This window comes from Fusarium vanettenii, assembly GCF_000151355.1.
Source record: "Fusarium vanettenii 77-13-4 chromosome 4 genomic scaffold NECHAsca_3_chr4_2_0, whole genome shotgun sequence".
Lineage (NCBI taxonomy): Eukaryota > Fungi > Ascomycota > Sordariomycetes > Hypocreales > Nectriaceae > Fusarium > Fusarium vanettenii.
In genome coordinates, this window is record NW_003315879.1 from 2550622 (window position 1) to 2565941 (window position 15320).

Here is a 15320-nt window from a genome sequence, read left to right on the forward strand (position 1 = left end):
TGATGACCTTGGTGCCGTGGAGCTCCCAACGACGGCTGGCAGCGTGGTTCCAGACGTAGGACTGGTAGGCGTGGAGGTACATGGAACGGAGGCCGCGGGTGATGTGGACAAGAGAGCCGATAAAATCGCGCCGCGATTGAGCACCCTGTCGGTTCAGATGTCTAAAGATGCTGTTCTCTGCCGAGAAGCGACGAGGCATGATCTTAATGGCCCTATCGACGTCCTTGCCCGTGAGGAAGAGCATGCAGGACTGATTCCGGAGGTACTCATCCCTCTTAGAGGGCTCCTCAGGGATCTCCCCTGCTTCTGCCTTGTTTGCAATCTCCTCGTCGTAGTGGAGAAGCGCCTTGACTGCTTCTTCGTACTTGTCGCCCAGAATCATCTGTCCAACCTGATGTGTGCCGATATCATGGGTTCCGAAGCGCTGGTGACCAAAGTAGTTGATCCAGCCGTGCTCAGCCATGTGAGCGAGTGCGGGCTCAACGTTCTTCTTTAGCTTCTCAACCTGCTGCTCAATAGACTCGTCGGCTTGGCCGACCATTTGACAGCTCTTGATGGCAATGACAAACTCGTTTCCGAGAAGCTGGCCAAGGTAGATGGGCTTGTCGCTGTACTCATAATCTCCAGTCGACACGCCCCAGAGCCGCCCGTTGATACCGTGGAGGTTTCTGGGTCGCATGTAGCGCACAGAGCATCGCTGCACCGTCGAAGCCCTGCGATCCTTGGTGCCGGCGTATCCAATGACCTGGGGCTTGACCTTGAGGAACCGAGCAATCTGGTTGACGGCGTCCATGGTGTCGCGGTTCTCCTTGAACAGGGTGAAGTGTAGGTACTCGCCGGCGGGCTTCTCCTCGCGGGTGCCACGAGGGCCACGGCTGCGCTTCTTGTTGTTGTTCTTGCGTGGAGGGATAAACGTTGCGACAATGGCGCCCAGGTCAGTCGTGTTGGTGTCTATCCTGGACCTGAAGATGCGACGGATCTCTTGGTGTACTTGACCACGTTTGGGCCTATCGTCCATAGGTTCCGAGGTGACAGACTTCTTCTTCTCATGATCAGCACCTGGACCGGCCTTGTATAGCTCCACAAGCTCCTGCGTAAACTGTTGATCGGTTAGAGTTTCGAGAGTGGCCACGTCTTCGGGAGAGACATCATAGGTCTGCTCAGGTTGCGTCGCGGGCTTGGCTTCTGTGTTTTCGCTAGCCTGCTTCTCAGAATTCTCCTTGGTCTCCTCTTTCTTCGAATCTCCGTTTGATGTCTCTGTCTTGGTCTCCTGTTTTGTCTCTTGAACCTAGTAAAGTCTCAATATTTAAACATGCATCATAGTAGAGATTGCGCACTCACAGGCGCCTCCTCATCAGGGATACCAATATGCTGAAGATGAAGGACAGTGCCATCCTCCTTGATCTCGTTCACCTGAAAGTCCGAGAACCTATGGCCGAGTTAGGACACCAATTGCGATCAGCATCAACACATGAGCTCGTACCTCGTGCGCATCTCACCAGTCCACGGTGTCGCCAGAGGAGTTACCCGCTGGCTGATGCCGATGGACCTAGTGTAAGAGGCACTTCCGCGCACCGCATAGTGAGTTTGATCTGCCATGATGACTGCGCTGCTTGGGAATTGCGTTCAACGCGTCGTGCGACAGCTGTGTTTATGCCATCTATACAATTGCTGGTGGGGCAACTTTGGTATCTGGAATTTTTCTCCGGCAGTACATTTGCGACGGCCACATATAGAAGGCGGTGAGAAACAAGCGCCAACCACACTGCAGGTTGGTGCCGAGTTTGGCAGGCGGTGAAGACCGCATTGGTTGGCGCAGTATCCGTATACCTATGTAGTACTTAATTACTGTTCCTACAATCTTTTCTTCTGCTGGATAAACAGATCCTGCTTAAGAAACATGGATATTCCCTTGCTTAATGTTTGAAACTGGCTAGGGCCTTATCCCTATGTCCTCCGAGGCAGCGGATAAGAATCCCCAAAGAATAGAGTTTAGAGAAGTCGCAATGCCATGATGAGCACTAAACAGAGACGCAACTCAACGAAGGCGGTTCATGGCAAGGAAATGGACGACTCTTTATTTCAGTTGTATCCTGACTGGCAACGAAATCCTCAGTTGGCTTTCACATTAACGTTCGCCAAGAGACGGGTGGCGCTGGAACAAGCCAAACTGACAACTCAGATCAGAAGATAGGTTAGAGTTTTGAAGGATCACATTGAGTTATGAGCAGTGCTATGGCGATCGTTCAGCTCGAGGTTAGTATGGAATGAACATGTCACCAAAATGAGTCCTTCTTGCTACCCAAAGACTGCATCATGTTTGCTCAAGTGGTGTGATAGAACCTGGCATGTCTGGACAGGGAATAATCGGGTATGTGCAAGACATCCATCATTCTCTAACCCAACCAGCCAATCTGGTCATGCATCATGGCTTTCCTTTTCCGCTCCCTCGCTTGCGCATCAATAAGCGACCGGCAAGACATGAGTTTCTCAGCGGCAAGTCTTGCCTTCTGCTTCTGGCCAAGAGACCTGCTCGGCTGCTCGGGAAGCCACGGACTTTGCAAGGATGTCTTCCATTGCGCACGCGTCAAGGCGTGATCCAGCCTCCCCTTAGTCCTTATCCGAGTCCCGTCTGCTCTCCATGACTACGTTCCATGAGGCGGTGTATATGCCTCACTGTACGTAGTGTGGTGTTTGGCGGCAGGCTCCCGATCTCCCGTATTTTCTACAGACTTGCTTTTGTCTGAGCCGTGTCATCTTCGGGTGACTACATGTAGAGACGGCATCTGACATGTCAATCATGAGTAGTCAAGACGGGTGGTGAGGAAAGAGACAGCGGCACGTGGCTCGTAAGACTCTATAATCAAGCGAAAGTGCGACTGGCTGTTCGAGGGAGCTCCTCATGGATCCAACCGAATGACCAATTTGAGATGCTCGCCATTTCTAGCATCAGTATTATCAACATACATCCATTCCCCAGGTATGAATACACGTCTTTTCCCCATTACGACGACTCGTCAAGGGTTACATTAAGGCTTTGGCCAAGGATTCCTCAATGCTCCACCACGCTGATGAAGCCCAGGTACCCTTGTCGCTCACCTCTGCTGCACCGTGGCAGGTACTGGCAGTCTGAAATCTCAGTGAACTGGCTTCATGGCTTCCGGCAAAAGTGAGCAGCGCAACTCGGGCATGGCGGTACCGATGGGCTTACAGAGATTAGGCCAGTTATCCAGCATCGTTCGCGTCTCGGGTCTTAATAATGTCGAGAAACGCAGCGGTAATGGTGGGCGGTCCACTGCCACCTTCGATGAAGACTTTATACTCGAGCTTTCCGACTCTATTCGAGAAAGTCTCGATAGAGGGGAGATTGGGCCGCGATGGGAAGAAGCCATGGGGTTTCTGGCCGCTGCCCTCCGAGACGAGGCCAACAAGCCACCCCTAATGGATCTCGCGACTATCGAGAGAGGTCGTCTCGATAGACTCGTCGCCGATATCACTGACCCCGATAAACGACCTCTGGACGAACCTGACAGATACGCAAGGGACGTGAGGCTAGCAGAACGTCTCGAATGGCGATGGAGGTCTCGGTTCCGGGAACGCTACTTTAGCATCCAGAGTTCCCGATATCTCAAGCTCCCCAAGACGGGTCGACTCAGAGGGGTGGAGAGAGATTTCGGGATCAACAACCCCGGAGAAGAATGGAGAATCAAGCAATTCATGAGACTGCCAGAAATCGATAGAGACGCGGCATTCAAGCCAGGGCAGTAAGACACCCCCTAGGAATGGCCAGTTTGACTTGCTTGCTGATGGATATGTCATAGTTGGTGGCTGAATCTGGCCTGCGCTCAACGAGATGGCATCGTTGACAACCCACGCGAGACACCCACCATAGGACATCTTGGGGGCGATACTCTACCGCTTCTTACAGGGGAAGAGTTCGAGGACCCTGCACTCAAGGATACGACCACTTATATCAGAAACGGTGGGCTGGCAGATATGCACGTATCGCTCATAACCAAAGTCGGCACCGTCATGCGTGTCTTGCGTGGACACAACCTCAATAGCCCATTTGCCCCAAGATACGGCGTTCGATACGATGGATTGTAAGTACTTACCATCTAGACTGCAATTACCGTTAGCTTACTCGAGCCAGATACAAACTGGCCCAATACGGACAGAGATTCTATGAGAAGATGAAGACGGACCGCATGTTTCTAATACTAGAGAGGGTCAAGACACAGCCGCCGATAGAAGACTTTGAGATGGTCCCACGACCCTCACAAATAGACGACTGGGGTCTCTATTCGCAGTACGCCGAGGAGCAAGTCAAGAAGAAGTTGGGGGACAAGGGCTTCCTGAATTAGAAGTTGGAAAAGGCTCAGGAGGAGAATAACCAAGAGGCACACCGCATGGATCGTGTCTTGCGAAAACGATTGACTGCGGAACGTGAAGCAGAGGGTGTTGTAGAAGGACCTAGCATCAAGGAAGATGGCGTCGGAGGGTCTGATGTTCAAGAACCAGGTGCCAAAACACGAGGGTCTGTCTAATTCATGGTGTTGTTCATACCACAGACCCTTTAATATTTGTAGTAAAGGAATTCATGACAGTCATAGAAACCATGTACATATCCCCTGGCTTATACCTGGTGACGCTCGGTTCATGACATGAGGGGTTGCGAGGGCTGCGTCACAAGCTGGAATCCTCAAGGATCCATCCATGGCGGGGCAGAAAAGTCCCAGCTCAACATCCCACCGCCATAGCCATATTTCTCTCCCACTCTCTAGCACGACAACTCGAGCGACAAGATGGGCAAAACTAACAAGGGCGGCGACAAGGGGGGTAAAGGCAAGGGAGGAAAGGAGAAGAGCGAAAAGACCAAGGATAGTAAGGACGCTGGAGGCGGCAAGGCAAAGGGTGCTCAGAGCATCAACGTCCGCCACATCTTGGTGAGTCGATGAGTGAGCTTCAGAGGGGGGACATTACTGCTGACAAAGACGGGACAATAGTGTGAGAAGCACGCCAAGAAGGAGGAAGCCCTGGCAAAGCTCAACGAGGGCGTCAAGTTTGACGAGGTTGCGCGCGAGTTCTCCGAGGACAAGGCCAGACAGGGCGGTTCGCTTGGATGGAAGACCAAGGGCAGCTTGGATCCCAAGTTTGAGGAGGCTGCTTTTGTTCTTGAGACGAGCACCACGGCCAGTCCCAAGTTTGTCGAGGTCAAGACTGAGTTTGGGTATCATATCATCATGGTGAGTTTTACGGTAGACACTTGGGAGAGCATTTTGCTGATAGGCTTAGGTCGAGGGACGAAAGTAGACGAAGCTCACAATCAGACATACACACGTATACCAATGCATCAATCACAGCAACAGATACGCAATTTCAAAACCAATGATGCCCAATTTTTTTTATTCCTCTCGATGCAATATGGCCATGAGACGTAAGGCCTTGTGTGTGGTTCAGATGCCAACCGAAGTGGCTAGAGTGCAACAACCGCAAAGTCGTGTTGTCAAGCGGCCCCGAAAGCCAAGCCCGCAACTCTATACCCCTTCCACTGCCCAACGCCCTCTCCGCAGAGAATTCCTTTACTGCTCGGTCTGGAAGTAGTTCAGGAGGATGGATCGCTCCTGAGACTCCTCACCCCAGTCCTTAACGACGACGCAAGAGCAGTTGACGACCTTGCGGGCGTTGCCCTCACGGTCGAGGACGCCTAGACATGACATGTTAGCATTTCCACTCATGATCCCTCTAATTTCCAATTCCACGTACAGAGACCAGCCCACTCGCCGAGCTGCTTGCCATCAGGGATCTGGATCAGGGGAATGTTGTGCTCGTTGCAGAGAGCGACAACAAGCTTCTTGTAGGCCTCCTCCTCGCAGTTCTCGTTCAGGACACACATGTGAGCCTGTCGTCGGTCGAGGGCCTTGGAAGCCTCTCGGAGGCCGCGGGCGAGACCATCGTGCATGAGAGCGAGCTTCAGGACACCCTTGAGAGCGTCGAGAATGGACATCTGGCCCTTGGGGGCATCGCCGGAAACCTCAACAACATCGGCGACCTCGGGGGTGTTGTCTTCTACGTCCGACTAATATCGCGAAGAACCCGTTAGTAAATCGTGTGCCACCAGATCAAAAATTCCACCCCGCCGTCGCAAAAATCGTCACGCCGCGGGCGCGCGGGCAATTGGTGCGCAAGGGGCGTCGGATATCGTCAAACTCACCATCTTGGCTTGTTTTCTTGTCGGGCGATCCTCGAAGATTTCTATGTGTATCAAAGGGAAAAGGGAAAAAAAGGTTGGAAGGACGGGGGTTTGAGTCGTGATCTGGAAGTGTCTTCGTTCAGTCCCACGGTGATTTGCCGAAATCTAAACGACCCGAGTGCGCTGTACCCTTAGGGCATTTTTACGTGCACGGACCACCAGGGCACACCGCACACTCCCACTCCCAATCTTGACTTTTTTTTTTCTGCCCACAACGCGTGCTTCTCTTTTCCAACCAACCAACGACTCAACGTCAAATTCAACGAGGTATGTATGATTGATGACGCCGCCGGACAGCGATTCGAAATCAGAAGGATGATGCCTTTCACCATGGCAGGAGAGAGCAATCGAGGGCCACGCCGGCCGTGAGCTCTCGATACCGCTCTTCTCTTCAGCACTGGGCGGCAGAACCCTCGCGATGCGGTCGCTGAGGGCACTCTCCACGCTCACGAAGCCTTCGGAAGGGCTAACACTTGGCTTTGCTCCTGGCAGATACCTCATTTCCCGTCCCGACTTGAGAATCTCCTCAAAACACCGCCAAAATGGTCCGCACTTCCGTTCTCCACGACGCTCTCAACTCCATCAACAATGCCGAGAAGGCTGGCAAGCGTCAGGTCATGATCCGACCTTCCTCCAAGGTCATCATCAAGTTCCTCCAGGTCATGCAGCGCCACGGTAAGTCACGGACTTTTGTTCTCTTCTTCTACAATCTCCTTTGTTCGGCATGATAACTAGGGCTACCGTCGATACCACACCACGACTCAGCCCCTATAAATTGCCGATAGATTAAACCTCGGAGATCTTACACGTTTTTCTGATTTTTCTTACCCATGACGTCTAACGTTTAGTCTCTCGACACATCAACTGACTCTTTATCCCAGGTTACATTGGCGAGTTCGAGGAGGTCGATGACCACCGCTCCGGCAAGATTGTCGTCCAGCTCAACGGCCGCCTCAACAAGACCGGTGTCATCTCCCCCCGCTACAACGTCCGCCTCTCCGAGCTCGAGAAGTGGGTTGTCAAGCTGCTCCCTGCCCGTCAGTTCGGCTACGTCATCCTGACCACCTCTGCCGGTATCATGGACCACGAGGAGGCCCGACGCAAGCACGTCTCTGGCAAGATCATTGGCTTCTTCTACTAAACGGGACGGGTAACCAAAAAAAGTTTTTGAGGGAAAAGAGTCTGGCATTCTCGGCGTTGGGGGGGATTATGATGACAATGACCGATGCGATACCATAGCTATGGAGCTGGTCGCACACGCGAGCACTAGAATTGAACCTTGACGAGATGCTCAGATTCACCGATTCAGATGGCCACTGTGAAGTCTATGTCAGTATGCTATTTGTGTCTTATTCTTGTCCAAACGCAAACTCTGTGTTCCAACAATTCCAGTGTTGCATGCCATACTATGCCTTGTAGTGTCTTGTAACCCGTAGCTGATGTTGAATCTGGAATGGCGGGTTTATGTTCTGCCGGACTATTGAGCTGTCCATGTTGGATTGGGTACACGAGATACCTGATACTTCTATGAGAATAATGGCTAACAGACAATTCCCACCGAGCGTCATGTCTTCGACTGGGCGTATAAGTTGGCAGCCGCCAGAGCCTGACCCTTCCCTGGCACGTTTCGAGGCCAGGTGCCAAAAGGCCAAACAGCAGCCATTCCTCGACGAGAGACCGATGAGCGAGGTTGTAACGTCTTGCGCCTGGCGAAACTTCCGTCAACCTCATCTAGGGCATTTTGAGCACCAGGGAAAGATCAACTTCAAGAGACTACTAGGCTACGGGGTTGATGGCGTCGTCTGGAAAACCACCATTGATGAGCGCGTCTATGCGCTCAAAGTTGTAAGTTTATTCATGCCCACGTGTGTATCCACGGTGGTGATGTGCTGATTATCAAGTTCTGGGACAACAAACCTCCAGAAGGCACACGATACTGGTCAGTTCAGCGAGAATGCCAGAATGTCTCCCTCCTCGAGATGATGCGGTTCTCGATTGAAAACTCTTCTGACCCTATTCGATTACATTCACAACCGCAAACATATCGTGATGCACTGGCCAACCTCCACGCCTTCTCCGACGGGGGCCGTGAGAGGCAATCATTTCGAGACACACCTGGGGCGATCGAGTACGGCACTCCCCCTCGTGTCAGGAGGTGCTACGGCTGGATGATGATAAGCGGCGAAGAGCTTTGTGCGCTACCTTTGAAGATGCGAATACCGGAAGTAAGACTGCAAGGTGCCGTACGCAACATTTCACCGAGGGAAGATTACCACGCCATCGTGTATGAATACGTGTCTAACACCGGATGTGCCTTATCTTCAGAGGTTGTGCAAGCGCAGCTGGATTTCTTTTGGCTCGCTGGGTTCTGCTTGGTGCCATCACGAGCAGAGAATTGGAAAGGAGTGGGAATCCTGGTAGATATGGCGGATCTTATATGTCCTTGGCATATCCCGTGGCATCCAAGTCTATATGGGCAAAGGAGAGCAGCAGAGGTGTGTGATGGCAGAGCAATCTGAGCATGAGAAGCCGGTGTAATGTTGGTATTCAAGAGTGTATGAGGTCAAGTTGGCTAAACAAGCCGAACAACACGAAACAACCCATCCCTCATCTCAAAGCTTCCCAGTGTTTCTACTACAAAACGTCAAAACCGGCGGGGGCCAGCAAGCAGCAAGGGAGTACCAAACGCACCTGTCAGTCGAAGGCGTCACTAGTCACCTAGGCGGCCTTGCCGCTACAAGTCGGACATGGAATACCATTGACAATCTTGTTGCCTCCGCAAGTTTCGCAGAAAGCCATGGTGTGTCTGTAATCTTTGTGGCAGATACTCTTAGAATTTGCGGTTTAGCGACTGATTGAGATGGAAGGTTTACCACGACGAAGGAAGACGACCTTGGTACTGACGCCAGTGAGGTGCTACATATTCATCTATAGGGACCCCACAAGTTGGTCAGATATCAGGTTGCTGCCCGACGATCCAACCCTGGACTGCAATTGCACGGACTGAAGACAAAGGCAAGGATAACGGGAACGGAAGAAGACCAAAGGATACAATTACAAACACAAATGAGATGGTTCGTCAAGTTATGGATGTTGATACTCAAGTTGATTCACTACAGGTACCAACTACTAGAATCCCTTCTCAACGAGAAAGTTACGTGGTAGGTACCAAGGTAGGTCCTCTGATATATCACAGTCACGTGACTATGAATCTGGTCAGCGACCCAAAGTCGTTGTAGCAACGCGATCGAGAACCAAGCCATTGTTTTCTTTATCCGTGCCCGTCCAATGAGAACGTCCCAGCGCCAGCCAGTCTCACCTCTCAACGTCGTTTTCATCGCGGAACTTGGATGGCAAGACATCTAACTTTTGTCACGAATACGCATTAATCTTATCATGATTCTTTCACTGGCCTGATTCTTACAGACTTTAGCGCATCTCAAAGGATACCCCTACTTCTGTCTGGCACAGAGCCATCGACAAGATGTGGTCTCTCGTATCTTTTCGAACTTCTCAACGACGGCAGCTCTTTTCAGTCGCTGCCCTCGTATTCTTCTTTTTCTGTGCCTATACACTACTACGGATACCACCGGATCAATCTGAGAGGTACCAGGTACAGACACAAAGACAGGAACAAGCACCAATACAACCTCAATCAACTCCAGGGTCAGAAGATAAGGCGTCGACTGAAGGAAGCCCAAACCCCAAGGCAGTTCCCGAATCAGGGGTACATCCCATCACATATCTCGTCAAAAATGCGCAGCGCGAGTTTGAAGAGGTTAAGGCCAGGCAATCCAAGTCGCTTCAGGAAGCAGTTGTCGAGTATCGCCGGAGATATGGAATGCCACCACCACCTCACTTTGACAAGTGGTATCAGTTTGCCAAAGACAATGGGGTCAAGCTGATTGACGAATTCGACACCATTTATGATCTTATTACGCCGTTTTGGGGACTCAGACCCAAGACTATTCGAGCTCGAGCCAGAGAAGCATTGGGATTCGACAACGGACTAATTGGAGTGTCGATCCGTGATCACAAGATCACTTATATCCAGAACGGCGTCGAATGGCAGCAGAATGCCACAAAGGGCATGATGACAAAGTTTCTCCAATATCTCCCAGACATGGATCTCGCTTTCAACTTTCACGACGAGTCCCGAGTTATTCTATCTCACGAGGATCTGGCGAGATTGGTCAAGACGGCAAAAGAAAAGTACATGCCCGCAGCTTTTGCGGCTGAGAAACCCGCCAACGACTTTACCAAGACCAACTCGGAGCTTCATGATGGAAAGTCGTTTGAGGAGACGACTCTTTCACGGTTCAACTTCTTTGCGCACCAGTCGACTTGGTCTCATTCTCGCCTGTCATGCCCACCAGACACTCCGGCCCGGTCTATCGAGGATGATGAGAGCGTCGATTATCGGAGTAGGTACGGTATGAGCGACCTCGGTTTTGTCTACAACACCACCGCCATGTCCGATATCTGCCTCTCGCCCTCTCTCAGGTCGACGTTTGGCTTCTTTGGTGGCCCTAACTCATACGGCATCGTTCAAGACCTGTTCCCTATCTTTTCTCAATCCAAGATCTCGTCCTACAGCGACCTCCTCTATCCCTCCACCTGGGATTGGGCCGGCAAGGTGGAATACGACGAGGACATGGACATGGAATGGGCCAAGAAAGAGAGCAAGCTGTACTGGCGCGGCTCCACGACAGGAGGATACAGCCGCGATGGCCGCTGGCGACGACAGCACCGTCAACGTCTCGTCCAGAAGCTCAACGCCCGCGATCAAGCCCACGTCCTCACCAGCCAGAGCGCACCTCCCTGGGGCGCTAGCGAAGTGCCCCGCGGCGAATACCGCGACCTCGTCGACGTTCACTTCTCCCATATTGGGCAGTGTGACCCAGGCGACTGCGAGGCCCAAAGGGCATTCTTCAACGTGACCGATGCCGTGGACCAGCAGGACGCCTGGCGCAACAAGTACCTCCTCGACATGGACGGCAACGCCTTCTCGGGCCGCTTCGGCGCATTTCTGCGTAGCAAGAGCCTCGTCTTCAAGCTCGCCGTCTTTCGCGAGTGGCATGCCGAATGGCTCAGGCCGTGGGCTCACTACGTACCCTTCAGCGTGCAGGGCGACGACTGGCTCGAGGCGGTGCGCTTCTTTGACAGCGAGGAGACTGCCCGAGGGGAAGGCGAGCGAATCGCCATGGCCAGCCGGGAGTGGGCGAATCAGGCTTTCCGTCAGGTCGACATGGAGGCGTGGTTCTTTCGGTTAATGCTAGAGTAAGTATTTCCTGTGGATACTCTTAAGATGATGCTAACATGTCTAGGTATGCTCGGGTGATAGACGATAAGAGAGAGGCGATTGGCTATGATCGCGCCAGCGCGAATAAGAAGCTTCCTACAACAGAGGGAACTGACTAAATGACTTGTGATATTACGGCTTTGGATGGCATTGCATATGGGAACATGGGGCATGGGTTTCATGGCGTTCAGGTTGGGTTGGAATATATACAGCACGAAGGCTACACAGAGGAGGACCTCTATGCACGAGTTAACGCGTCTTGGATAGATATATATCCATCATGTTACAAGTTGAATTTTACTGTGCCTGGAATCTATGATTAAACTAGCCCTACGCCGGATTCGCCAAAAGGATGCATCTTCTCTCACGAGTTCTCCCGATTTGATCGTGACTCTCAATCTTGAGCGACAACAATACACGGCCCACTCGAACCAGAGTCCTACTCCTCCTCGCCCTCGGCGTCACGATCCTCAGAGGCCGATCTTGAGCGGTGGCCCGCTGGACTATGATGCGCATCCTCCTCACCCTCGGCGTCATGGTGTCCATGCTCCTCCTCTTCCTCCTCCTCGCCCTGTCCCCAGCCTAGAGGGTTCTCGCGGTACTGCTTCATGGCCTCCTTCATGACTTCCGTGGGATCCTCTACCGTGATGTCGAGCTGGTCCACTATCTGCTCCTCCTCAGCGATGCCAATCTTGCGGGCAATGTTCTTGGTTCGCTGAGGTCGGATGACAGACTTTTGCATCACGGGGTAGTAGTAGACAGCTTTCTGGTTAGGATAGAATGTGTCCTCGTTGTACGCCAGGATAATCTCCTCCTCGAATTTGGTCGAGTGGTCGAGCTCTGTCTCCTGAGACGTCTCGTACGCTCGGAGTCGGTTATACTGGAAGCAGCCGCCGGCGTCTGACTCGTGTGTATACAGCTCCTCCTCGTTGTGCTCGGGGTTCTCGACGTCAAACTTGCGGCGGAAGCGGTCGCCTGCAGAGGTTGACTGCGCGAGGTAGTAGTCGTAGTTCATCAAGTTCTGGGGCTTGGGGTTGTTGACAGGGTCCTGGTCGTGGGCTGCGAGCGCCAACTCGTAGGCCTCTTCCTCCTGAGGCGTTCGGTCTATGGGCCTGAACAGACCGCTGAGCAGACGTTTATCATAGGTGGACTCGCTGGCTACTGGGTTCTGATGGAATTTGAGGGTGACGTATGCACCAGAGTCAGGGAAGGCATCGAGATCGGGGATGAGAGGAGAGCAGTCCACCACGGTAAGGTTCCTCTTGGAGGGATGCTTGACGCGCTTGGGGTCCTTGAGGTCGTGCTCGGCAATGTCGAAGCCCTTGTCGATCTTGCGCTTGATGGCCTGAGGCGAGTTGGCGGCGGGTTCGACGAAGCGACGAGACTTGTTGGCCTTTGTGAGCAAGGCGCGAGGGAGAGGTCCATCGTGGCGTTTCGTGACTGTGGACGAGATGTACTCGGTTCGACGAAGGAAGGAGACGTTGGCCTCGGCGACCTTTAGTTTTCCGAGGGCGGCAATGGGTCTTAGAAGTGGTCGGTCGTGAGGGTGAAGAGTAGGAGGATGAGCAGGCGCCTGAATTGCTATATAGAGTCAGTATGAGCAGTCCCCATCGCCAAAACCAAAACTCACATCGTTCATCGCCATCGAAAACACCAGGCATGCCCACCAGGTCAAGGGGCATGCCCAGCTCAGCATCAGCCTCGATGTTCAAAGGCTGCTCCCTCGCAAGCCTTGATGCAAAACCAGGAGTCGTGTATTGGCCACTTGCAAGGCCCGTGTTGGGGATGTCGAGCAGCTTTGGCGGATGTGGTGGCGGCGGGAGCGCATTGGAGAATCGGATGCGAGCGATGAAGTCCTGGTGAATGACGCGCTCGCCTGAGCGAGGAGCTGAAGACGACATGACTGTGTCGAATGGCGATCGGCGCCGGGGAGGTTATGAATTGGTAAAAGTGAAGCCCAAGATGTGAAGAGGGGGCGCGCAGATGAAGGGGTTTGGTTGGGTTGGTTGATGGAAAGGTGTTGGCGCGCGCACGGCTGAGATCAAGGTTGAGGAAATCTGACTTTGCTGCGCAAGGCTGGCCCATCAGAGGAGAGCTCCACGTCGCGTCAACACCACCACCAAAACCACCAATTTCCCTTCTTCTTTCAACATTTCAAGACAATAGAATCTGACAATACACATCCAATTATCATACTTTTAATGCCGTTTCATTAAATGGTTCATCTCAAGACTCGAGCCTCTTGCGCTCTCGTTCGGTTCGCCCTAGTCCCAAGCCCCATTCAAAGTCTATAAAACTACGTTTTGTTTCGTAGGCAACTCCCAGTTCCGTTATCGCCAATCCCAGTTATCGCCCGTTCGATTTCGTCCATCCATCGCTCCCACCTCATGATTTGCATGCAAGTAACAGCATTCCCCGAGACACACACACATCGCATTAGTGCGCAGCTTCATAAAGCTAGCCGCGGTGTTTATACAGGACACGCAGGACCCAGGTTCGGTTGGTTTCCCAGGTCGGTCGTGCCGAAAGAAGAAAATATCAGTCGTAAAATCTTCCCGTCGTGAATCAAGAGCTGTTCTTGGCGTAGTTCTTCTTGCCAACAGTGAAGGGCACATAGCGGTACTTGATCATGTGCTGGATCTGTTTTCGCACTGCGGGGGTTAGAATATGACTGTAAATATGTAGTAGGTCGAGACTCACTGGTAAGAACAAAGAGGATAATCCAGTACATGACCAACACGGGCCAGAAGACGGGCACGTTAAAGACCTCGAACCAACTGCACACAAACGAGATGGCGATGGCTCGGGTGGCCCAGTACCAGAACTTGAACTCGGGGAGTCGTCGAATGAAGGGCTTAAACTCCTCATCCTGCTTGGTGGGGAGAGTGCCCACGGAGCCGTCCTCCATCTCATTGTCGATCTCTTCGTTCGAGGGGTCAAACTTGGGCTGCAAGAAGGCCAGGAACAGGTTCAGCAGGTAGATGCCGAGCGCATAGGCAACTATACCATGTTAGTTGTAAAGTTTGGCGTAGAGTGGCTTCCTGGAATGAAGGCGTACCGATGTACCAGCCCTGCGCGAACAGGATTCGAAGGAAGAAGAGGAAGAGGCAGACAACGGTGCCGATCCATCGGTAGAGGACAAAGGGGGTCGACTGGTCCAGCAGAGCTTGGTAATGCTACAATCAAAGTGTCAACGGAGTCGCTTGCGCCGTGGGTTCGCCCCCGAAAAGACATACGCGCGCAATCTTGGATGTGTGGACGCTGACAGCCTCGAAAGGGGTCTGCTCAGGCTCTGGCGCATTCATCTTGAACAAGTGTCGATTCGAGTCGCCTCGGGTCGATAAGAAACAGGAAATCTCAGTACAGCGTCGTCCAAGTCGAGAAACAAAAGATCAAGCCCTCAGAGACAAGAAACGGCGACTATGACCCTGTTGAGGAAGAAGAAGGATTGATGGGAGGATTAAAGTTGCGATGGATGGCGAATCCAAGAATGCGAGCAGGGGACTTGCAACGTTTGGACTTTTTGGCGATGCAGCCACGTAAGGCCAGTTCTGCTCCCCCCAAATGTTCTACCGGGTCTTTACCGGCGCAGCAAGAACCGTTGGCCGCCGGGTGGCCTCCCTTGGAACCGGAAAATGAGCCATCTCATTGGTGATTCAGAGGCTCCGGGGCAAATTAGTTTCCAAGGTTAGGGGATTTCTTGGAGAAACACCCCTTGCCCCCCACCTGTCATTGGGGCGCAGTCGGTCGTGTAGGTCGCGTTTC

At 52.6% G+C, this 15320-nt stretch overlaps 7 protein-coding genes across 7 annotated transcripts; 4 read left to right on the plus strand and 3 right to left on the minus strand.

The window, feature by feature from the left end:
- Nucleotides 1–3153: 3153 nt before the first annotated feature.
- On the plus strand, nucleotides 3154–4364 carry NECHADRAFT_79294 (uncharacterized protein; the record flags this gene model as incomplete). Its single annotated transcript, XM_003051780.1, has 3 exons — nucleotides 3154–3764; nucleotides 3822–4103; nucleotides 4154–4364. 3 exons carry the CDS (start codon nucleotides 3154–3156, stop codon nucleotides 4362–4364), a joined length of 1104 nt encoding a protein of 367 aa, XP_003051826.1.
- Nucleotides 4365–4805: 441 nt separating this feature from the next.
- On the plus strand, nucleotides 4806–5313 carry NECHADRAFT_79295 (uncharacterized protein; the record flags this gene model as incomplete). Its single annotated transcript, XM_003051781.1, has 3 exons — nucleotides 4806–4946; nucleotides 5007–5246; nucleotides 5296–5313. 3 exons carry the CDS (start codon nucleotides 4806–4808, stop codon nucleotides 5311–5313), a joined length of 399 nt encoding a protein of 132 aa, XP_003051827.1.
- A 269-nt stretch (nucleotides 5314–5582) lies between these two features.
- NECHADRAFT_92877 (40S ribosomal protein S12) lies at nucleotides 5583–6007 on the minus strand (the record flags this gene model as incomplete). The annotated part of the gene is made up of 2 exons (XM_003052233.1): nucleotides 5583–5707; nucleotides 5767–6007. 2 exons carry the CDS (start codon nucleotides 6005–6007, stop codon nucleotides 5583–5585), a joined length of 366 nt encoding a protein of 121 aa, XP_003052279.1.
- A 498-nt stretch (nucleotides 6008–6505) lies between these two features.
- NECHADRAFT_68582 (40S ribosomal protein S22) lies at nucleotides 6506–7548 on the plus strand. The gene is made up of 3 exons (XM_003051782.1): nucleotides 6506–6520; nucleotides 6746–6928; nucleotides 7135–7548. The coding sequence occupies exons 2-3, from the start codon at nucleotides 6796–6798 to the stop codon at nucleotides 7392–7394; spliced, it is 393 nt and encodes a 130-aa protein (XP_003051828.1). The 5' UTR covers nucleotides 6506–6520; nucleotides 6746–6795; the 3' UTR covers nucleotides 7395–7548.
- A 2189-nt stretch (nucleotides 7549–9737) lies between these two features.
- Nucleotides 9738–11848, plus strand: NECHADRAFT_104179 (uncharacterized protein; the record flags this gene model as incomplete). The annotated part of the gene is made up of 2 exons (XM_003051783.1): nucleotides 9738–11533; nucleotides 11581–11848. The coding sequence occupies 2 exons, from the start codon at nucleotides 9738–9740 to the stop codon at nucleotides 11672–11674; spliced, it is 1890 nt and encodes a 629-aa protein (XP_003051829.1). The 3' UTR covers nucleotides 11675–11848.
- Nucleotides 11849–11994: 146 nt separating this feature from the next.
- PAFA2101 (uncharacterized protein) lies at nucleotides 11995–13456 on the minus strand (the record flags this gene model as incomplete). The annotated part of the gene is made up of 2 exons (XM_003052234.1): nucleotides 11995–13136; nucleotides 13186–13456. 2 exons carry the CDS (start codon nucleotides 13454–13456, stop codon nucleotides 11995–11997), a joined length of 1413 nt encoding a protein of 470 aa, XP_003052280.1.
- A 313-nt stretch (nucleotides 13457–13769) lies between these two features.
- On the minus strand, nucleotides 13770–14860 carry NECHADRAFT_68589 (uncharacterized protein; the record flags this gene model as incomplete). Its single annotated transcript, XM_003052235.1, has 4 exons — nucleotides 13770–14206; nucleotides 14256–14555; nucleotides 14614–14731; nucleotides 14792–14860. 4 exons carry the CDS (start codon nucleotides 14858–14860, stop codon nucleotides 14121–14123), a joined length of 573 nt encoding a protein of 190 aa, XP_003052281.1. The 3' UTR covers nucleotides 13770–14120.
- Between the last annotated feature and the right edge of the window lie 460 nt (nucleotides 14861–15320).

Excerpts from the sequence above, each read along its gene's own strand:
- NECHADRAFT_68582 (XM_003051782.1), top strand. The coding sequence starts at position 6,796 with ATGGTCCGCACTTCCGTTCTCCACGACGCTCTCAACTCCATCAACAAT. Across the intron at positions 6,929-7,134 it reads CCAGGTCATGCAGCGCCACG|GTTACATTGGCGAGTTCGAG; the intron begins GTAAGTCACGGA and ends TCTTTATCCCAG.